Source organism: Mobula birostris, chromosome 4 (genome assembly GCF_030028105.1).
Source record: "Mobula birostris isolate sMobBir1 chromosome 4, sMobBir1.hap1, whole genome shotgun sequence".
Taxonomy (NCBI): Eukaryota; Metazoa; Chordata; class Chondrichthyes; order Myliobatiformes; family Myliobatidae; genus Mobula; species Mobula birostris.
Genome location: NC_092373.1, coordinates 202,168,000 through 202,192,575, shown reverse-complemented (window position 1 = coordinate 202,192,575; position 24,576 = coordinate 202,168,000). Strand labels below are relative to the sequence as shown.

Here is a 24,576-nt window from a genome sequence, read left to right as displayed (position 1 = left end):
AAGGAAGGAAGCCCTAGCTCGCTCAACCTCTCCTAATAAGACATGCTCTCTAGTCCAGGTAACATCCTGGTAAACGCCCTCTGCACCCTCTCTAAAGCTTTCATATCCTTCTTACAATGATGTGAACACAACTGAACATAATACTCCAAGTATTAGGGTTTTATAGAGCTGTAACATTACCTTGTGGCTCTGGAACTCAATTCTCTGACTAATGAAGGCCCTCAAACCATATGTCTTCTTAATCACCCTCTCAACTTCTGTGGCAACTTTGAGGGATCTATGAATGTGGACCCTAAGATCTTTCTGTTCCTCCACACTACCAAGAATCCTGCCATTAACCCTGTACTCTGCCTTCAAATTCAACCTTCCAAAGCAAATCACTTCACACTTTTCCAGATTGTACTCCATCTGCCACTTCTCAGCCCAGCTCAGTTCTGCAACATCTCCTCCACAATTACCATCAGCTCAGGTGCACCACAAGACTGTGTGCTTACACAAAGTACTCTGCAGATGCTGGGGTCAAAGTAACACTCACAACACGCTGGAGGAACTCAGAAACGATTCGGGCCGGTGCGGCCTCCTCTACATCGGTGAAACCCGACGCAGATTGGGGGACCGCTTCGTCGAGCACCTCCGCTCTGTCCGCCACAACAGACAGGATCTCCCAGTTGCCACCCACTTCAACTCTGCTTCACATCCCCATTCGGATATGTCCATACCTGGCCTCCTCTACTGCCATGATGAGGCTAAACTCAGGTTGGAGCAGCAACACCACATATACCGTCTGGGTGGTCTCCAGCCCCTTGGTATGAACATTGAATTCTCCAACTTCCAGTAATTCCCTCCCCCTCCCTTCCCCTATCCCTATTTCACTCTGCCCCCTCCCCCAGCTGCCTATCACCTCCCTCATGGTTCCGCCTCCTTCTACTACCCATTGAGTTTTCCCCTATTCCTTCTTCACCTTTCCTGCCTATCCCCTCCCCCACCCTTTTATCTTTCCCCTTACTGGTTTTTCACCTGGAACCTACCAGCCTTCTCCTTCACACCCTCCCCCATCTTCTTTAAAGGGCCTCTGCCCCTCCCCTCTTCAGTCCTGATGAAGGGTTCCAGCCCGAAACGTTGACTGATTGTTTCCACAGATGCTGCCCGACCTGCTGAGTTCCTCCCGCATGTTGTGAGACTGTGTGCTGAGCCCCCGGCTCTACTCACTTTATAATTATGACTGTGAGGCTAAATACAGCTTCAACGCCATAATTACATTTGCAAACAACACCATTGTTGTGGGCTGAATCAAAGGTGGTGATGAATCAGCATACAGGAAGGAAATTGAAAATCTGGCTGAGGGGTGCCACAACAACGACTTCTTACTCAAAATCAGCAAAGCAAAGAGTTGATTATTGAGTTCAGGGGGAGAAACCCGGAGGTGCATGAGACAGTCCTCAAAGGGGGTTCAGAGGTGGACAGAGTCAAAAACTTTAAATTCCTCAGCGTTATCATTTCAGAGGAGAGGAAAAGATGGCTGCGTGACGCAGCTTGCAGTGGCCACTCCGGTGGTGATGTCTGTTATTTGTCAAGTAGGGTGCCATGCACAATCCTGATTTGATGGAGACAGACGTGAGAGCATGGAGGAATATCTGGTGAAACTTCTGAAATGCCTGCTTTGCTGCTGCTGCTACTGTGTGATCCAGAACCTCCGGAGGGGAAGGCCCCGAGTCCTCGGCTTTGCTTGTTGCTCGGTGGCTGGGGCGAGATCAAAGCACTCGGCAGAGGATGGTGCTCGGTGCTTGGTGTTGAAGAGTTGGTCGGAGGCTCAAAGTTTTCGGACGGACTCAGAGTCCGCTGCGGTCAGTTGCTTCCAATGGCGCTGCATCAGCAAGTTTGCAGTGCTTGGAGGTTCATGGCAGGGAGAGTTTCTCCCTTCTACCATCTGCGTGAGATGATGAGGCTATCGGGACTTTGAGACTTTTTTTTACCGTGCCCATGGTCTGCTCTTTATCAAATTACGGTATTGCTCTGCACTGTTGTAACTATATGTTATAATTATGTGGTTTTGTCAGTTTTAGTCTTGGTTTGTCCTGTGTTTCTTGTGATATCATTCTGAAGGAATATTGTATCATTTTTTAATGCATGCATTTCTAAATGACAATAAACGAGGACTGAGTGTCCTCATAATCTAATAATCTAATAATCTCCAGGATCATTACAATGAAGGCATGGCAGCCTCTACTTTCTTAGAAGTTTAGTAAGATTTACATCTCATCTAAAACATTGACAAACTCCTAACAGTGGACAGCATACTGACTGGTTACATCACAGCTTGATATGGAAACTCCAATGCCCTTGAATGGGAAAAAATACAAAAAGTAGTAGACACAGCCCAGTCCACCACACCCCACCACTGAGCACCATTGAGCACATTTACAAGGAGCACTATTCCAGGAATGCAGCATCCATCAACAAAGGCCCCCACCATGCTCTCTTCTCATTGCTGCAATCAGGAAGGAGGTACAGGAGCCTCAAATCCCACGTCATCAGGTTCAGGAACAGTTATTACCCCTCAACCATCAGGCTCTTGAAGCAGAGGGGATAACCTCACTTCCACTGACTCTGAACTGATTCCACAACCTATGGAGTCACTTTTAGGACCCTACAACTGGTGTTCTCAATATTTATAGCTTATTTATTTATTATTATTATCTTTTTTTCAGTTTTTTTGAATTTGTTAGCTCTTCTCTGTTGTTCTATAAATTCTATTGTGTTTCCTTCAATTTACAGTAAATGCCCACAAGAAAATGAATCTCAGGTTTGCATATGGTGACATATATGTACTTTGATAGTAAATTTACTTTGAACTTTGAGCTTTGTATCCTGTCAATATCCACAACCTATGGACTCACTTTCAAGGACACTACAATACATGTCCTCAGTATTAACTTACTTATTTTCTATTTTTTTATTTGCACAGTTTCTCTTCTTTTGCACACTTGTTGTTCATTAGTCTTTGTGGGTAATTTTTCAATGCCTCTTTTGTACTTCTTTGTTCTATTGTAAATGCCCACAAGAAAATGAATCTCAGGGTAGCTTATATGTATTTTGATCATAAATATACTCTGAACTTTGAACTTTTAACAGTAGGTCACATGTAACCTGCCATTAGTTAATTTCTTCAAGTGCCAAAAAGATTCTGGATATGCCACACTGTTTTCTTGCCAAGGAACTGACCACACCCATTGGTCTATTGATGATGTGTTCTGGTGTCCAGGTAGACTCACCTGCTTCATTGCTGCCTCTCCGATTTTGTCCGAGTGCTTGCGGATGCTCTCCAGAAAGTCCTTCAGGTCGGACATGGAGACTTCCTTAATCTCCTCCCGCAACCTGGGGATGTTCTCCATCATGATCGTGCAGAAGCGGTAGGGATTCACCCGAGGCAAAAACGTGTGTTCCATGTACTCCATAATCTTCAGTGCAGGGTAGTGCCTGATAGGAGAAGGGGCGGAGTGCAGCAGGAAGGTTGAAGGGACGAACGAGGGACAGACAGAAGTATTGGAGTGAAGGAGGAAGCGAGTGAGAAGAATGAATAAAAGGGGAGGCAAAAAAGAAGCCAAAGGGAAAGAGGAAAGTGAGAATAAGGGGCAAAGATGAGGCAAAGGAAGAGGTCAAAGGAAAGAAGAGGGTGCAAAAGAGGGGCAGAGATGAGGCAAAGGAAGAGGCCAAAGCAAAGAAAGAAGTGGAAGTGAGAATGAGGTGGAAGGGGAGAGGAAGACGGAGAAAAAAGAGCCAAATTACATTAGTAAATGGAAATCAAGACATGATTTAACTACATTCTCCCCTCTCCACTGCTTTTGCCATTTCTCTCAGCAACTCCCAGCTCCATGCTTCCATCTCTGTCTACTACTGTCCATCATACAGCAAGTTCCTTGTGCAAAACCTGCCCTTTTGCCTCATCCCTTCCCACCAACCAAACAGTCTTTACATGTAGGGAAGAGATTCACTCTAAGCTAAATCTCTGCACCTAGTGTTCACATTATGACTTCCTCTACACTGGAGACACAGTATGTAGATTGGGTAATGGCTCTGCAGGGCATCTGAGCTCAATCCATAGCAGAAAGATTATCTTTATTTGTCACAGGTATATCAAAATATTGAAACATACAGTAAAATGAGTTGTCTGCGTCAGTGACCAACACAGTCTGACAATGTGCTGGGGGCAGCCCGCAAGTGTCACCACGCTTCCGGTGACAACATCACATGCTCACAACTTACTAATCCTAGTCCGTCTTTGGAATGTGGGAGGAAACCAGAGCACCTGGTGGAAACCCAGGCAACCTTGAGATCTGTCTTCCTGCAGGCAGCTACAGAACAAAGAAACCCTATACAACCCATGAAAACAAAAGAAGACTGACAAACACTCTACGTGCAGGGAGCAAAGAAACTACTCTTGTGGATTATAAAAGTAAGCAAATAACATTCAGAACTGAAGTTCACAAAGCCAGGCATCACTGCAACCTATTCACAAGTCTATTAGTTGCAGGTCACAGCACAGAGATGAGTTAACTTTGTGGAGCAGTGAACTAAACCTGCCTGTCCCTCGCCCCCAGCCCCAACATGTTGACCAATTAACGTTATGGCAGCTCATTCATACACAGATGGGTCTGCCAAGAGGATCATCGGGAGTCTTCCTCCCCCCTGTTCCTGACATTTACCAGGAGCGTTGTATACGAAGGGACTGAACCATTGTTGAGAATCCCTACCGCCCAGCCCACTACCTCTTTGACCCACTACCGTCAGGACTAGGATTGTCAGACTGGGTAACAGCTTCTTCCCTCGGGCTATGAGACCAATGATTACCCTGCCACCACCGAGGTCTCATCACTAGGACAGTGAGTTGTTTACTATTTACCTGTGCTGCACACTACATGCATTTTGAATTATAATTTACTAATTTATCTGTGGTAATATTTTGTTTTATGTGCTGTGTGTGATATATGTATTGTGGGTGCACGGCGGTCCAGAGGAACATTGTTTCATTTCCTTGTACATATGTACAGTCAGATGACAATAAACTTGAACTTGAGCAGGGTGTTCATAACCCAGTAATGGCCTGTAATTGAAAAGTAAAAAGTCAGGCAGCATCTGTGAACAGAAACAGAACTGAGTTCTCAGCAGCACGGCTGCAGTGGTTAGTGGAAAGTTTTACAGTGCCAGTGATCCGTGATCGAGGCTCGATTCCTATCGCTGTCTGTAAGGAGTTTGTACGTGCTCCCCCATCACCACATTGGTTTCCTCTGGGTATTCCAGTTTCCTCCCATTTTCCAAAGTCATATGAGTTAGGGTTAGTATGTTTAGTAAATTTAAGAGACTACTAGACAGGTATATGGAGGAATTTAAGGTGAGGGATTATATGGGAGGCAGGATTTAAGGGTCGGCACAACATTGTGGGCCGAAGGGCCTGTACTGTGCTGTACTATTCTATGTTCTATGTTTTATGCTGTGGGAGTGCTATGTTGGTGCTGGAAGCCAAACAATGAAGTAACTTTGAACTTCGTATCTTAATTTTCCCCAATCTCTTTCAACTCCATGGATAGAGGACCACACTGATCTTCAAACTAACCAATTTTGACCCTTGCTATCCTTTGGCTCATGTTTCCTTTCCTGTAAAAACTCGTATAATTTATTTTAAATTTATGTTTTTCTTCTGGATGCTGCTTATCTGATGCCACGTGCCTGGGATGCTGCTGCAAGTAAGATTTTCATTGCACCTGTGCACACATGGACTTGTGCAGATGATAATAAATTCGACTTTGACGTCAATGATCTTTTATCAAAGATAGTCTCCTTTTTGATTTCAAATTGCTCCACATGAGTCCACCTGAGAGGGAGATTTGTTTTTGGGAAATCAAGATGATCAGCTAAGGCAGAAGAATGTGACATAAAATATTCAAAAAAATTAAACAAAGACTGGCACAATGCAACTTCTCTTCAAAAGAAAGATAAAGATTAGCTTTATTTGCCACATTTTATCAAAACATTGAAATGTGTCGTTTGCATTAAATCAAACATTCCTACAACCAATTATCTCACTTTAAGTACTCCTTATCTCGTTATCTCATAGTCTCATTATTTATTGCTATTTACTTATATCTGCATTTGCATAGTTTGTTGTCTTCTGCACTCTGGTTGATATTTCATTGATCCTGTTATAGTTACTGTTCTATAGATTTGCTGAGAACGTCCACAGGAAAGTGACTCTCAGGGTTGTATGTGGTGACATAAACGTACTTTGATAATAAGATATAATTTGAACTTGTGAACTATGAAATTAAATCTAGCGAGGATAATGCTGCAGTAGCCATGCTTTCAGAGTCAACGTAGCATGCCCACATCTCACTAACCTTAACCATACATCTTTGGATTGTGGAGGGAAACCGGAGCACCTGAAGGAAAGCCATGTGGTCATGGGGGAAAAGCACAAACACCTTACAGACAGCAGCAGGAATTGAACCCAGATTGCTAATCGCTAGCACTGTAATGGCTTTACACTAACCATTAAGCTACCGAGCTGTCCCAACAAGGCGAATGATGCATTCATTTCACATAAAGTGTGGTAGGAACTTAGCAGCTCAGGTAGCATTGATGGAGGGAAATAAACAGTCAATATTTTGGGCCTAGATAGAGTGGTTGTGGAGAGGATGTTTCCTATAGTGGGCACAGCCTCAGAATACAAGGATATCCCTTGAGAACGGAGATGAGGAGGAATTTCTTTTTAGAGAGTGGTGAATCTGTGGAATTCATTGTCACAGGCGACTGTGAAGGGCAAGTCATTGGGTACATTTAAAGCGGAGGTTGATTGGCTCTTGATTAGTCAGAGTGTCAAAGGTCACGGAGAGAAGATAGAAGAATGGGGTTCAGAGGGATAATAAATCAGCCATGATTGAATGGTGGAGCAGGCTCGATGGGCTGAATGGCCTAATTCTGCTCCTATATCTTATTGGCTGAGACCCTCAGTCAGGAATGGGACAGTTGGGATGAGGAACCCCTCAAATAATGAAAGGGCCTTATCATCTCTGGGGGCCACGTGAGTGGCAATGGTGCAAGGTTTGTGCGTTTTTATTGCCTTTACACGACTGAAGGCAACAACCATGAATACAAATGTTTTTGCATTTTTCCTTCCTTCCAGAATCACAGGGAATTCTGGTCAATTGGGCCATCGGTTAATCGGGGCAGAGACTTAGGCTACATCCACACTAGACCGGATAATTTTGAAAATGCCAGTTTTGCATAAAAACGGTAGGCGTCCACACCAGGCATTTTTGAAAATACCTCCGTCCACATTAAAACGGGTATTTGGGCGAATCCCCTCCTACTGGGCATGCGCAGGACACATCCACAGAAAACAAACGAAGAGGAAACGGTATACTATTTCCATTTCCGCGGCGGAATTGTGCTATTTCCATTGGTCAAAAACTAGAGTACCTACAAAAACAGCGAAAGAAAGTTTTCAACAATGTCTTCGAGGAATACAAAGAAAACCTCCGCTGGAAAAAGCAGACCGGACTTCTTTCTTTGGACAGATGTTGAAGTCGAGCTGCTTCTGCGGGTTACAAATGACCACAAAGTCAGCAAAGCAGTGGAGAACGTGGGAGTGGGAATCATGCCAAACCAAATACAACAATGTCCGACGTCCTCGACTGCTATAAAGAACGCTATATGCATTCAAGAAAACAATGAAATGCCATGCTGCCACCACCATCTGTTCCAGGACATCATGACAGCGTTTTTAAAAAGATCCAGTTACCTCGTACACACACCACCCAACCAGCGTTTTCAGAGTTACACACTCTGGACAGCGTTTTAGAAAAGCTCCATTCTTGGGAGAGGAAAACACCGTTTTTGTGTGGACAGAGGGTCAAAACGAAGAGAAAAGGCTTCGGTTATGTATTTATCCAGTCTAGTGTGGACGTAGCCTTATTTAGGACAACTCTTAAAGAACAAAAACTGAGAAATTAGCTAGGATTCTCTTCATTTATTTGGGAACACTGTGCCGCTTAATTGGGACAGGAGATTGTTGCCAAACAGTTTCTAACTTGATTCAGTCACATGCGCTTGTGTGGCTGTTAAACAGCTCACTGCACTTAGAGCGAACAGTTTTTGAATAGCATCAGTTGTATATGTTTGTGTTCAAAAAGAAGTGATTTTTGTCACTGAGAATTGGCGAGAAATAAGCAGTAAGACAATTCAGAACTGCTTTGCTCACTGCAAAGCATTCAGGCATCTCCACACATTCAGGCTTGCAGATGCCAGAAAAGTCATGAATGAAAATGAAGTTAGGCACTACAAAGAATATGAATGTATTGACAATCATCGTGACAGCTACAATGAAATGAAGATTTGGAGGATGCAATCATCGCAAGCATTGTATGAAGGCAGCCCATTATCTGCACTGGGTGTCTGCACTAATTTTGTTCCTATACAATCAAAAGAATACAGCAGTGTATTGGTTGTCTGTCGTAAGACTATAAGTCTGCTCCACTATTCCACCATGTCTGATCCTGGATCCCACTAAACCCCACAAACCTGCCTTCTCATCATATCCTTTGATGCCCTGGTCAATCAGGAAACTATCACCTTCCACTTTAAATATACCCATGGACTTGGCCTCCACCACAGTCTGCGGCAGAGAATTCCACATATTCACTAATACTCTCTGGCGAAAATGATTCCTCCTTCCCTCTGTTCTAAAAGGTCGCCCCTCAATTTTGAGGCTGTTTCCTCTGGTTCTGGGTACTCCCACCATAGGAAACATCCTCTCCACATCCACCCTATCTAGTCCTTTCAATATTCGGTAGGTTTCAATGAGGTCCTCAGACATTCTTCTAAATTCCAGTGAGTACAGGCCCACACTCCTCATATGTTAACCCTTTCATTCCCAAAACCATCCTCATGAACCTCCTCTGGACTCTCTCCAATGACAACACATCCTTTCTGAGATATGGGGCCCAAAACTGTTGACAATACTCCAGTTCCAGCCTGACTAGTGTCTTATAAAGCCTCAGCATTATCTGCTTGCTTTTATATTCTAGTCCCCTTAATAAATGCCAACATTACATTTGCCTTCTTTCCACAGGCTCAACCTATGAATTAACCTTCTGGGAGACTTGCACAAGGACTGCTAGGTCCCCCTTCACCCCTGATGTTTGAATTTTCTCCCCATTTAGATAATAGTCTGCACTATTGTTCCTTTTACCAAAATGCATTATCATACATTTCACAACACTGTATTCCATCTGCCACTTTTTTGCCCGTTCTTCCAGTTTGTCTAAGTCCTGCTGCAATCACATTGCTTCCTCAGCACTACCTACCCCTCCACCTCAGGTCAGGTCACTCATCTGAGTGCTACTGGTACCATGTAACCCAGTACTACCTGTCACATGGTCGGGTGGTCGGTAACTAAACTGGCTCCCCCACCAGGCTTGCCTGGTGAGGAGAGTGGCTAGACGAAAAACAAGACCTGTCAAAGGGCGGATGAACCCTCTCGTAGGGTCAATGGCCATCTAGCAGACACGTGCCGTGAAGCACAGAAAGGGCATCCCTTGCATCGAAGCTTGGTCTGGCCATTCACTGCAACAGAACTTCCCCCAGCCGTCTTGGACCCCACCATACCACTGGATCCGGGAGGGGATGTCGAGAGGGTGGGTCTGAACCTGTGCAATCCCTACTCACCTAAAATCTATTCACACACACGCTGTTCCTTTCTAAGGAGTGGGGTACCACCCCACTAACTGACTGAAAGGAACCATCATCATCCTATGAGATGGATAGCCAGAGAGAGAGAGAGAGAGACTACCTACCCCTCCACCTATCATCTGCAAACTTTGCCACAAAGCCAACAATTCCACTGTCTAAATCATTCACAAACAATGTGAAAATTAGTGGTCCCAATACCGACCTTATCAATGCCTTTTGAAAATCTAAGTAAATGACATCCACTGCCTCTTCTTTGTCCATCCTGCTGGCCACTTCCTCAAAGAACTCTAACAGATTTGTCAAGCAAGATTTCCATTTACAAAAACCATGCCAGCTTTGGCTAATTTTATCATTAGTCTCCAGTACCCCGAAACCACGTCCTTAATAATAGACTCCAACACTTTCCCAAACACTGAGGTTAGGCTACCTGGCTATCATTTCCTTTCTTTTGCCCTCCTCCCTTCTTAAAGATTGCAGAGACATTGCAATTTTCCAGTCCTCCGGGACCATTCCAGATTCAAGTGATTCTTGAAACATCATGGCCAATGCATCTGTTATCTCTTCAGCAACCTCTCGCAGGACTCTGGGATGTAGCCAGTCTGGTCCTGGTGATTCATCCACCTTAAGACCTTTCAGTCTGCCTGGCTCTTTTTCCTTTGTAATAGCAATGGCACTCACTCCTACTCCCTGACATTCACGGACCTCTGGTACACTGCTAGTGTCTCAGGTTTCATCTTTCTCCTTCTTATAGCTTTTTTAGTTGCCTTCTGTTGGATTTTAAAAGCTTCCCAATCATCCAATTTCCCACTCACTTTTGCTACCTCGTATGCCCTTTCCTTGGCTTTTAAGCAGTCTTTAACTTCCTCTGTCAGCCACGGTTGCCTACCTCTGCCATTTCAGATCTTTTTCTTCCGTGGGTCATATCTATCCTGCACCTTGTGAACTATTCCCAGAAATTTCAGCCATCTCTGCTCTGCCGTCATCCTTACCAGTATCCTCCTACTACCCACCTGGGCAAGCTCCTCTCTCATGACTCTGTAATTTCATGTATTCCATGTGATACTGATACATCTGACTTATGCTTCTTCCTCTCAAATTGCAGTATGAATTCAGTCATATTATGATTTTACATTAAGCTCCCTAATAAGATCTGCACTATTATACAACACCCAATCTAAGACAGCCTTTCCCCGAGTAGGCTCAAGCACAAGAAACTCTAAAAAGCCATCTCGTAGGCATTCAACAAATTCCCTCTCTTGCAATCTGACACCAACTTGATTTTCCCAATCCCCTTATATACTGAAGTCCCCTCGTTACAATTGTGATATTTACAAGGATGTTGCCTGGATTGGGGAGCATGCCTTATGAGAATAGGTTGAGTGAACTTGGCCTTTTTCTCCTTGGAGCGAAAGAGGATGAGAGGTGACCTGATGGAGGTGTATAAGATGATGAGAGGTATTGATCATGTGGATAGTCAGAGGCTTTTTCCCAAGGCTGAAATGGCTAACACAAGAGGGCACCATTTTAAGGTGCTTGGAAGTAGGTACAGAGGAGATATCAGGGGTAAGTTTTTTACACAGAGAGTGGCGAGTGCGTGGAATGGGCTGCCGGCGACGGTAGTGGAGGTGGATACGATAGGGACTTTAAGAGACTCCTGGACAGGTATATGGAGCTCAGAAAAATAGAGGGACATGGGTAACCCTAGGTAATTTCTCAGGTAAGAACATGTTCGGCACAGCATTGTGGGCCGAAGGGCCTGTATTGTGCTGTAGGTTTTCTATGTTTCTATTATCCTTATTACATGCCTTTATCCAGCTCCCTTTGCAATCTCAACCCCACATCTTGGTTACTATTTGGAGGCCTACAGATGATTCTTTTAATTTTTTTTTTTATCCTTGGCAGTTTCTTGATTCCTCCCACAAAGATTCAACATTCTCTGACCCTATGTCATATTCGATGATGTGAGTGAAACCTGTGTGGGAGTTTTTAAAGTGGAAAAGCTTTTGCACTGGGACACTTCCACTCTCTCAACCTCAGAAGTCCAGGACCAACCAGTGGTACAAATATTCATCTCAAATTCGTGTCTTCCTTCGTTGTAGTGGATGACCTTGACTTCTTCTGTGCCTTATCATGCCTTTCACTCTCCACAATGTGTGGCAGAACTGCCTTCTTGGCTTTTGGATCTCACTGTTGATCCCATCCAGCCAGTGTGCCAGAACTGACTTCACATGCTGGTATAGACACATCCTTACCTGAGGCCTGCCAGCTACCCTCACCTGGTTTAACTCGCCTGTCGAAGTGATGTACTGGGGTATGGTTGCTGTCACATGCAAACAGGTGAGAGCTGAGTGTCCGGTGGGGGCCAAAGGTGAGTGGGCTGCCCTGGAATGGACATTGCAAGCCCCTTCACCAGAGGTACTACCCCTCACTGGACACCCCAAACACAGCAGCATACACTCCATCGATAAAAATTAGGAACTAATACACAGTTTTACATTACTGTAGTAGCATTGGTAGTGTTATCATTTGTTCTGTATTTCATTTAAATGCATACTTTGCGTACCATATAGCCTACATTATAATAAGGGACTACTTTATGTTGTAATAACATGTCGTTCCATGCACTATTAGGCGCGTATTGATCTGTATGTGTGTGTCAAGTTCGGACTCTACCAGTAAAGAACCGTAAAACTTAGTTCCCCTCTCCAGCGTTTTTATTAATAACATAGTTGTGTGAACAGGCCACATACACAACAATTTGTAACTCAGTCAAATGGTGGTTTGTCTTTTTTATACCTTTTTAACCATTTCCATGAAACTTCAGCTAATTGGGGCAGCCACTTAATTGGACCAAAATGAACTGTTCATGATGTGTCCCAATTAACTGGAATCCACTGTATTTAATTATGAATAAAGTCCATTTTTGTCACAAAAAAAATGCCAAATCCACCCTGATCTTCACAGAGTGCCAAAAAATTGTTTTGAAGATTATACCTTTCACCAGCCTTTCAGGTGAAAGATGTAGTGCTTTGAAAAAAAAACAAAAATAAAAATAACGTAAAATACACCAAAGGCCATTTCCAGGATTTTGGAAAAGATGTATTTTTCTTAAAAGTTGGAATAAAATTTGTATTTAAAGCAAGATGAAATTCAAACAAACAGGGCAAATCTATTTTCTTTACATAACTATGTTTGTACCTCAAATAGAGATTAAGAAAAAGAACAAAATGAAACAAATGTCTGCATTGGATTATATTCTCTGACTGGCAAATCAGTTGGAGATATTTAAAAGCATGTTCCTCTTCATGATATGATGAGTTTGAGCATCAGTCCCAAGGATTATATTCATTACTGCTAATCCAAGCTTTTACAAAGCTCCCTTTTCCCCACACGCCTCACATTCAGCTCCAAAGCCCGAGCTTTTATATCATCACAGTCTGCTTCCCTCTCTCATCTGAGACTGTCAGCGATGCAATTACTACAAGGGAACATGATTATCCCTCCATCTGTTAGCAGACCACCAACCATTTTATCCAAAGCTCCTTATCTCAAATTATATCTATCAAGTAACGAAAGCCTTTCAGCGCATTTGCAAGGTCCTGACTGTTGGTCCTTTAGGTCAATATTGGAAATTAATCCGAGTTAAATCCTCTCCTGCAGTCCCCTCTCCAGTGTTAAGTACTTTATTGATTAAGGCTCTTATTAACATTGGAGCAGTGACCTCGGAATGGGTATAAACAGCAACAGCTTGGGAATGGGGTAAATACTGGATGACATATGCTTGCCAAAACGGCACACTCCAAACAGGGTGGACGGACCTCTGTCGCGTTTTGCGCTCCTACTATCTAATATCTAGTTCACTACCATACTAAGCAACCATGTTGACTTGATAAAATCTACCTCATCAGCAGGCAAATCAAGTACCCTGGAAATGTTAAAACGGGAAATGCTAAATCTGTCACATGAACAGGCAAATCAGGTACTAAAGCAAGTGTTAAACCAACAGAAAAAGCACCAAACTTTGCCTCAACAAGTTTATTCTGGCAATCTGCTCTTTCCTAACATGCACCTTTGCCTCTTTATTGTGTTCTGTTAATATATCCGTCTGTTCCTTCCTTGGTATCTGTTAAATGCATTTATAAAGATTTAAAGATTAGCTTTGTTTGGCACAGGGACATCAAAACATAAGAGTGAAAGGCATCATTTGTGTTGACAACCAACACAGTCCGACACGGTCACAGGGGAAATGTCCAAACCGTCTTTATGGGTCAGGCAACAATTCACTGCATCCAGTGCTCACCATGTGACTTCCTCGACACTGGAAGACTGTAGATTGTAGAAGTATGTAGATTGGATGATTGCTCGGCAGAACACCTCAGCTCAATCCAGAGGAGAAAGATTAGCTTTATTTGTCACAGGTACATTGAAACATCGAAATATACGTCACTAGCATCAATGACCAACACAGTCCGAGGCTGTGCTGGGGGCAGCCTACAAGTGTCGCCATACTTCCGGTGCCAACGTAATTTACTAACCCTAACCGGTACGCCTTCGGAATGCGAGACGGAACCAGAGAACCCAGAGGAAAATAACACGGTCACAGGGGCAACGTACAAACTCTTCACAGACTGCAGCAGGTTTTGAGCCCAGATCACTGGTGTTATGAAGGGACACGTTAACCGTTACACTACCGCGCTGCCCCAGTAGTGTTGTAGTTTGTGAGACAGTGCAGTGCAGCTAAACAAATAATGTACAAAGGCTATGAGACAGAGTGGGAGATCAAGAGTTGGCCTTGCAGTCTGATCTTACAGCTATCACTGTAAAGCATTGCACTGACAGCTAGCCTATCGTGCCACCCATATGCAATATGTATTTTCTACATTTCAAACTCATAGTTGGCAAGTCAAAGTCGAGTTTATTGTCATCTGCACGTCCATGTGCGCACAGATGCAATGAAAAACCTACCTGCAGCAGCATCACAGGCACAGTACATCAGATAAGTAGCATTTACAAGAAAAACATAAATTAAACATCAACTATACGCAATTTTTCAGAATCAGAATCAGGTATAGTATCACTGACATACTGTATGTCATGAAATTTGCTGTTACAGAACGTAGTGCAAAAAAAAAAGTAGAGGTAATGTTCATGGGTTCAATGTCCATTAAGAAATTAGATGGCAGAGGGGAAGAAGTTGTTCCCGAATTTTTGAGTGTGTGCCTTCAGGCTTCTGTACCCCTTCCCTGATGGTTGTAATGAGAAGAGGGAATGTCCTGGGTGATGGGGATCCTTAATGATGGATGCCACCTTTTTCTGGCATCGCTCCTTAAAGATGTGCTGGATGCTTGGGGGGTGGGGGGGAGGCACAGTTAGTACTCATGATGGAGCTGTCTAGAGTTCACAACTCTCTGCAGCTTATTTCAATCCTATGCAGTACCACCCCCCATACCAGGTGGTGATGCAACCAGTAGAATGCTCTCCATGGTACATCTGTGGAAATTTGCGAGTCTCTTTGGTGACATACCAAATCTCCTCAAACTCCTAATGAAATATAGCCACTGTCGTGCCTTCTTTGTAGTTGCATTGATATGTTGGGCCCAGGACAGATCCTCAGAGATGCTGACACCCAGGAACTTCACAAGATAAAATACAGTTAGTACTAAAACCAGAAGTCTATTTTAGTGTAAAATGGTCAAAGAGGTCTTGAGGTAGCTGTTCAAGAACCTGATGATGAGGGACTTCAGACTTCTGTACCTCCTATCCGATGGTAACTGCAAGAAGATGGCATGGCTCAGATTGTGGGGATATTTGATGAAGCCTCCTTGAGGCAGTGCCTCCTGTAGATACTACCCAATGGTGAACACAATTAGAACAACAAAAAAGTTTATTTTTAGTACAAAGTGGTCATAGTGTTGCAGTACTGAAGTAGTGATTAGGGTGTGCTGGTTGATTCAAGAACCGAATGGTTGAAGGGCAGTAGCTGTTCCTGAACCTGCTAGCATGGGACCTCAGGTTTCTTTACCTCCTGCCCGATGGTAGCAGAGAGAAGATAACATGGCCTGGATGGTGGGGGTCTTTGATGATGAATAACAGAGTTAATAGTTTATGTTGGTGACTATCCATCAGAACTGGAGAAAAGGTCTTTGATCTGAAACTTTAACTGCCTCCACAGATGCTGCATGAGCTGCTTAGCATTTCCAGCATTTTCAATTTCAATCAAAAATAACAGCTAACAGAGCATGAACTGCCATTTGTGGAAGAGATCTGCAAATGTCTGCCTTCTCCTGTTCACAGAAGTATTTCCTGACTTCACTTGAACAGCCTGGATCCAATTAGGAGATCATGCCCCCTGGCCCTACTCTCCCCACCTGGTGGAAATAATTTCTCCCCATCCACCTGATCAAATCTCCTTAACATCTCCAATACTTAAGTAAAATCACTTCATACGCTACCGTGGGGCAGGGCGGTAGCATAGCAGAACAGCACTGTAGTGTAGTGGGATGACACGACAGCGCTGTGGTTAATAAAACACTAAAAACGCAGTGACCCGGGTTAAATTCTGCCACGTTCACCCTGTGACTGCGTGGGTTTCCTCCGGGTGCTCCAGTTTCCTCCCACATTTCAAAGATGTGCGGGTTAGTAGGTTAATTGGTCACGTGAGTGTAATTGGATGACATGGCCTCATTGGGCCAGAGGGGCCTGTTACTGTATTGTATCGCTAAACCTAAAAACCCACAACTTCCTAATTTCAGTGGAAAACAGCAGTTGGCTGTTTAATCAGAATTTAACTCATGTGGAATAGACATCATATTGGCGCAGACACAGCTGTAAACCACACATACTAGAAATCTGAAAAATTAAAACAGAAAATGCCAGAGATACTCAATAAGTTGATAGCGAGACAAGAGACTGCCATGATAAAGCCACACAAGCTGGAGGAGCAATACCTCATATACCAATTAAGTGACATAAACAGCAATTTCCCTAACTTCTGGTAATTTATCCCCGCTCCCCTTTCTCTCTTTCTCTCATTCTCATCTCTTCTCTTCTTCTCACCTGCCCATCTCCTCTCCCTGGTGCCCCTCCTCCTTTCCTTTCTCTCATGGTCTACTGTCCCCTTCTACCTCAGCCCTTTACCTCTTCCACCTATCATGTGCCAGCTTCTTGTTTGGGCATATGCTCTCAAAAAGGTTTGCTGCCCCTGCTCTAAACTTTTTCCATCCACGTACATGCCAGAGTACCTTTTAAACGTTGTTAACGTACCTGGCTCAACCACTGCCCATTCCAAATACTGTCTGAGTGAAAAGGTTGCTCCAGATTCATGTTAAATCTCTCCCCTCTCAACTTAAACCTATGATGTACTGCTCTTAATTCCCCAACAATGGGAAAAAGACTGCGCACATTCATTCTATGTCCCTCATCACTTTTACTTGCACACAGCAAAATTCATTTGTCATAATTTTACACTTCTTAATTTGGCGTGGCTTAATAATTATACCTGTGCAATATATACACCACACGATGCTATTACAGTTCGGGACATTCCGGAGTTCGAAATTCAATTCAGGTGCAGTCTGTAAGGAGTTTGTACGTCCTCCCTGTGACAGTGTGGGTTTCCTCCGGGTGTTCCGGTTTCCTCCCAAAGACCAACCAGTTGGTAGGTTAATTGGTCATTGCAAATTGTCCTGTGATTAGGCTGGGGTTAAATAGGTGGGTTGCTGGGCAGTGCAGCTCTGTGGGAAGGTTGGGCCTCTATCTCTAAATAAACGTAAAAGGTAAAAAATATCCTTATTAAAGAAGCCCGCGCTGTTGGGAGTTCTGTCCCTCAGCTGAGTCACTTCTTTTACCCAACTCAGATGAATGCCAGAGATCCCTCATCACTATTCAGACTGTCTTGCCATTCCTCATCACCAAAGCAAACGACCTGTCATTACGATGCTGACACAAGAGACTGCAGACGTTGGAACAAGGCACGTGAAACTGAAGGAACTCAGCAGGTTGGTTAGTATTGGTGGAGGGAAATAGAAAGTCAAGACCCTTCATCTGTTTGTTAGATTTGCTGTGCACGCGTTGACAGTTTCTGCTGCAGCACTAGTATGATTGATTAATTGATTGGTTGATTGATTTAACGGTGTGACACCGAGCAGGCCCTTCGAGCCATGCTACTCCAGCACTCCACAACTCTGATTAACCCTAACCTAATCACAGAGCAATTTACAATGACCAATTATCCTACTTGGTATGTCTTTGGACTGTGGGAGGAAACAGGGGGACCTGGGGAAAACCCATGCCTTCCACAGGGAAGACCTAGAGAGGCTCGTTATAGAATGCACTGGAATTCCGGAACGTTCGAGCTGTAGTAGCGAAGTGCTAACCACTACACCACCGTGGTTGCATCACAGCCCGGAACGGAGGTCCCAGTGCACTGCATCACAAGAGGATGCAGATGGTTACGGACTCAGCCAACTCCATCACAGGCACAACCCTCCCCGCCATCAAGGACATCTGCAAAAGGCAGTGCCTCAAGAAGGCAGCATCCATCATTGAGGTCTCTCACCACCCAGGACATGCCTTCTTCTCGTTGCTACTTTCAGGGAGGAGGGACAGGAGCCTGAAGACACACACTCAACATTTTAGGAACAGCTTTCTTCCCCTCTGCCATCACAAGAGGATGCAGATGGTTACGGACTCAGCCAACTCCATCACAGGCACAACCCTCCCCGCCATCAAGGACATCTGCAAAAGGCAGTGCCTCAAGAAGGCAGCATCCATCATTGAGGTCTCTCACCACCCAGGACATGCCTTCTTCTCGTTGCTACTTTCAGGGAGGAGGGACAGGAGCCTGAAGACACACACTCAACATTTTAGGAACAGCTTTCTTCCCCTCTGCCATCAGATTTCTGAACAGTTTAAAGATTAAAGATTTGCTTTATTTGTCACATATGCATCAAACATACAGTGAAATGCGTCACTTTGAGTCCATGAACAACACAATCTGAGGATTATGCTGGGGGCAGCCCGTCAGCGTTGCCACACTTCTATCACCAACATAGCTTGACATCGACTCACAAATCCTTAACCCGTCTTTGGAAGATGGAGCCAGAGCACTCAGAGGAAACCCATGCAATCATCAAGAGAATATACAAACTCTTTACAGGCAGCAGTGGTCTGTATGGATTTTTCAATCCATGAACCCATGAACACTACCTCCCTATCCCCCTTTTGCACTATTCATTTATTTTATTTTTTATTGTAATTTATAGTTTTTTTTATGTTTTGCACTGTAAATGAGAGTGGATGTGGAGAGGATGTTTCCTATGGAGGAGGAGTCTAGGACCAGAAGGCACAGCCTCAGAACAGAAGGACGTCCATTTAGAACAGAGATGAGGAGGAATTTCTTCAGCCAGAACATGGTGAATCTGTGGAATTCATTGCCACAGGTGGCTGTGGAGGCCAAGACATTGTTAGGCAAAGGTTGGTAGATTCTAGATTGGTCAGGGTCTGAAGGGATACGGGAAAAAGCAGGGGATTGGATCAGACAGGGAAATAAACCAGCCATGATGAAATGGCAGAGCAGACTCGATAGGCCAAAAGGCCTAAGTCTGCCCCTGTATCTTATGGTCTTGTGGATGGTAAATCTGAATCTAACACTCAGATTAGGCATGACCTTGCTGAATAGCAGACCAAGCATTAAGGGGCCAAATGGCCTACACCTATTCTTCAGTTCACAGGGAGTATAGAGTCATAGACTCTTTGACCCTTCGGCCCATCTAGTCCTGCTGAACAATCAATCTACCTAGTCCCATCAACCTGCACCCGGGCCATAGCCCAGTACTCCTGTCTCCATGTACCTATCCAAATTTCTCTTAAATATTGAAATCGAACCTGAATCCACTTCTGCTGGCAGCTTGTTCCACACTCTCACCACCCTCTGAGTGAAGAAGATCCCCCTCATGTTCCCTTTAAACATTTCACATTTCACCCTCAACCCATGACCTGTAGTTCTAGTTTTACCCAGTGTATCAACCCTGTAAACTTATTATTTCAGAGACTGGGTTATGGAGTGTAAAGTTGGTGCTGACCTATCCATGACCCAGAGCTTGACTGAGCTGGCTTATTATGTACACGACCAAAACACAATGAAACCCATTACTAGGGCCGAGGAAATACAGAAATGCTTCTCGTTAGCATTTCCAAGCGGCAAGACCAATTCTTTCCAGGAGCAGCATAAATCATTGTTCTTTTCCTTTTCAAATAAAAACATAGGTTACTGCGGTAATGTAACAAATTTAGGATTGGACAGTCAAAGCTGCTTGGAGACCCAACTCATAACAGTGGCCTTGGCAATAATTCAGTTTCTTTATAAGTAACTCATGTAATGTTTTCCTTTTGGGGAAAAATAGTTGCAGTGATATTCATTATGGCGTTCCTCAAACAGTTTAATACACTGCAAACCTTTGTGGCATTTTAGTGGTAAGTTCATGCAATTACTCAGTTGGCCTGATCAAAGAATGTTCAAGGCTTCTCTCAATGTCTTGAATGAAGTACAATGCAAAGTGAGGCAAAGTCTCAGAGACTTATTCACAATGAGAAGATTCAAAGAAACCACTGAACTGCAGAAAGGTTATTACACCTCATATCCTAGACTAGCATGTATTACGACAATAGGTTAAGCGAGCTAGGGATTTTCTCTCTGGAGCACAGGATGAGAGGTGACATGGTAGAGGTGTACAAGACAATGAAGTCATCACAAACTGGGGTCTTCCCTGCTCGCAGTGAATGACAATGACTTCTTCTGTGTCTTGTAATGCCTTTCACTCGCCACAAAGCATTGCTAGCCATTCGATCTCACTGTTAATCTCATCCTCCCAGTTTACCAGAGCTGACTTGGCATGCTAGGACAGGTATGTCCCTATCTCACTAGGGTATGAGGCCCTCCATCTACCTCCACCTGGATTAGCCCGCCTGTCGAAGCAGTGTACCGGGGTGTGGCGACTGTCACATGCAAACAGTTACTTGGAGCCACAGGCGGGAGCTGAGTGTCCGATGGGGACCAAAGGGGAGTGAGCTGCCCTGGAATGGACACGACAAACCCCTTCACCAGAGGTGCGACCCCTACCTGGATATCCCATACACCCTGTCCACTGTCATCGGTGGATACAACAGACAACCATTCACGCAACAATAAAAGGCACAGATCAGGTGGACAGCTGGAGAATTTTTTCCAATGGCTAACATGAGGAGACATAATTTTAAGGTGACTGGAGGAAAATGCAAGGAGGGATGTCAGAGGTAGTTTGCGTACACAAAGATTGGTGGGTGCATGGAGCGCACTGCCTGGGGTAGTGGTAGAGACCGATACTTTAGGGAAACTTAAGAAACTCTTAGACAGACACATGGGGGTTAGACTGATCGTAGAGTAGGTTAAAAGGACGCACAACATCGTGGATGAAGGATGTGTGATGTGCTGCGTTCTATGTTCTACTTTATCATGGCCCCACACACCAAATACAGGTATAAGTGAACAAACAGGAAACTGTTTATAGGAGTTAACTGGAATTGATCAATTGGTTTGGCAGATTAGACCACGACAAGAAGAAATTCATACACAGATGGTTATGAAAGTTGGGAATTCTCTTTCTGAGAGGGCTGTACATCCAAATGAGATTGATGTACCCCTGCACACTAAGGGATTCGGCAAATGTGGAGATCAGGCAAGAAAACCGATGAGACATAAACTCAGCACAGTCGTATTGAAGGGCAGAGTAGGACAGTGGGTACACATACCCCATAACTGCACCTTAAGTGTTTATAGCCACACAGATACATAGATCACAGAAACAGGTCCTTCAGTCCAAACTGAACATTTTTGCATCCATCCACTTATCCAAACCCTTAACTGTTGCAATTGAACCCACATAAGACCCAAGACCATAAGACATAGGAGCAAGATTAGGCCATTCAGCCCATTGAATCTGATCCAGCATTACATCATGGCTAATCCCGGATTCAATCCAACCACAAACACATGCCCTCTCACCATATCCCTTGATGCTCCGACCAATCAGGAAATTGGGAAAAGAATTTACAGATTTTCATATCTGAAGAGAGCTGGAAGATTATTTTTTAATTGATTAATTCTTCATCATTATGTGCTTGTCACTCTTTATTACAATTCAAAGTGGTTCATAGAGTTCATATGTCTAAAGACAAGCTTTCCCGTTTCTACGCAGATATTTCCCCTTACTGTGGTAGATGTATTAATGGAGTGGCCACACTAATTCATATGTTTTGGACATGTCCAAGCCTTGAAAAATTTTGGAAAGATGTACTTCAAACTTTTTCTGTACTTTTCAATGTCAGCTCAAGCCCAATCCTTTGACTGCCATGTTTAGTATTGTTGAGGATAGCGCTACAAAACTGAAGCCATCTAATTTGCGGGTATTGGCCTTTATGTCTCTTATGGCCAGGAGGGTGATCTTGCTCAAGTGGAAGAAGGCCGTCCCGCCCACTCATGTTCAATGGCTATCTGACGTTATGTTGTGTCTTGATCTAGAGAAGATACGTTGTTCTATTTCTGATTCTAAACATGACTTTTGATTTTCTAATGTTATGGGGACCCTTTCTGAATTATTTTCATATTCTTTGAACTGCTATTAAAGTATGGATCTGAGCTGTTACTATTATAATATCATATGGTAAGGTATTTTTCTTGTTTCTTCTTTTTTTTTAAACCAACTAGCTCATTTTGGTAGAGGGGGTAGATTTTTTTAATAAAATGCAATTATTTTATTTTATTTCATTTCATAATTCAATATTTTTTTCTACATGATTTATTTGGAATCTGGGATACTGTGATCATATTATCGTGATTTAAATGTAATGTAATTCGTATTATTTACCTGTATCCTTATGAACTTTGTATTTGTATTCATACTATTTATATAATATCAAAAAAAAATTGAAAAAAGAAAAGAAAATTAACAACTTCGGCCTTAAATATACCCATGGACTTGGCCTCCACTGCAGTCTGTGACAGAGTATTCCACAGGTTCACCAATCTTTGACGAAAAAAATTCCTCCTTACTTCTGTTCTGAAAGGTCACCCCTCAATTTTGAAGGCTGTGCCCTCTAGCTCTGGATACCCCCACCATAGGAAACATCCTCTCCACATCCACCCTATCTAGTCCTTTCAACATTCCGTAGGTTTCAATGAGATCCCATGCATACTTCTAAATTCCAGCGAGTACAGGCCCAAAGCTGCCAAACGCTCCTCATATATCAACCCCTTAATTCCTGGAATCATCCTTGTGAACCTCCTCTGGACTCTCTCCGATGACAATACACTCTTTCTCAGATAAGGGGCCCAAAACTGTTGACAATACTCCAAGTGCAACCTGACACACTTACAAAGCATTATCTCCTTGCTTTTATATTCTATTCCCCCTTGAAATAAATGCCAACATTGCATTTGCCTTCTTTACCACAGACTCAAGCTGTAAATTAACCTTCTGGGAGCCTTGCACAAGGGCTCCTAAGTCCCTCTGCACCTCTGATGTTTATATTTTCTCCCCATTTAGATAATAGTCTGCACAATTGTTCCTTTTACCAAAATGCATTATCATATATTTCCCAACACTGTAGTCCATCTGCCACTTTTTTGTCCATTCTTCCAATCTGTCTAAGTCCTGCTGCAATCGTATTGCTTCCTTAGCACTACCTACCCTTCCACCTATCTTGATATCATCCGCAAACCTTGCCACAAAGCCAACACTTCTGCTATCTAAATCATTGACGAAGTACCCATTAAGTTCATCTGCTATTTCTTTGCCCCCATTACTAGCTCACCAGCATCATTTTACAATGGTCCAATATCAACTCTCAACTTCCCTTGTCAGCCACAGTTGTCCAGCCTTGCCATTTGAGAACTTCATCCTCTATAGGACATATCTATCTGGCACCTTATAAACTATTTCCAGAAATTTCAGCCACCTCTGTTCTGCCATCATCCCCACCAACTTCTCCCTCCGATCCACCTGGGCAAGCTCCTCTCTCATGCCTCTGTGATGCCCTTTATTCCATTGAGATACTGATACATGTGACTTATGCTTCTCCCTCTCAAACTACAGTACTGCCTCCCAAGGATTCCTTTACATTAAGCTCCCTAGTAAGATCGGGGTTATTGCACAACACCCAATCTAAGATAGCCTTTCCCCAAGTAGGCTCAAGCACAAGCTGATCTAAAAAGCCATCTTGTAGGCACTTAACAAAGTCCCTCTGTTGCAATCCGAGACCAACCTGATGTTCCAAATTCCCTTGCATATTGAAGTCCTCCGTTACAATTGTGACATTACCCTTACTACATGCCCTATTCAGCTCCTGTTGCAATTTCAAACCCAGATCTTGACTACTATTTGAAGGCCTATATATGATTCCCATAATGGTTTTTTCACCCTTGCAGTTTCTTAACTCCATCCACAAAGATTCAACATTCTCTGACCATCACCTCTTTCTAAAGATGTAATTCCATTACTTACCGATTGAGCCACACCACTGCCTGTGCCTTTCTGCCTGTCCTTTTGATACGAAGTGTATTCTTTGACGTTAAACTCCCAACTATGACCTTCCTTCAGCCATGAGTCAGTGATGCCCACAAAGTCAAACTGACCAAGCTCTAATTGTGCCCTGAGTTCATCTACACCTACCACTTCCGCTAGCAGCTCATTCCACACTCTCAGCACCCTCTGAATGAATCAGAATCAGATTTAATATCACCGGCGTATGTCATGAAATTTGTTGTTTTGCGGCAGCAGTACATTGCAATACATAATA

At 43.6% G+C, this 24,576-nt stretch overlaps 1 protein-coding gene across 7 annotated transcripts in view; it reads right to left on the bottom strand.

Moving 5' to 3' along the window:
* Positions 1 to 24,576, bottom strand: part of LOC140196877 (exocyst complex component 6B-like) — an 877,039-nt gene that overhangs the window by 704,265 nt on the left and 148,198 nt on the right. For all 7 annotated transcript variants that reach the window (XM_072256771.1, XM_072256773.1, XM_072256776.1 and 4 more), the window contains exon 6: positions 3,273 to 3,477. In XM_072256771.1, coding sequence (XP_072112872.1) covers positions 3,273 to 3,477 — 205 coding nt within the window. The remainder of the gene's footprint in view (positions 1 to 3,272; positions 3,478 to 24,576) is intronic.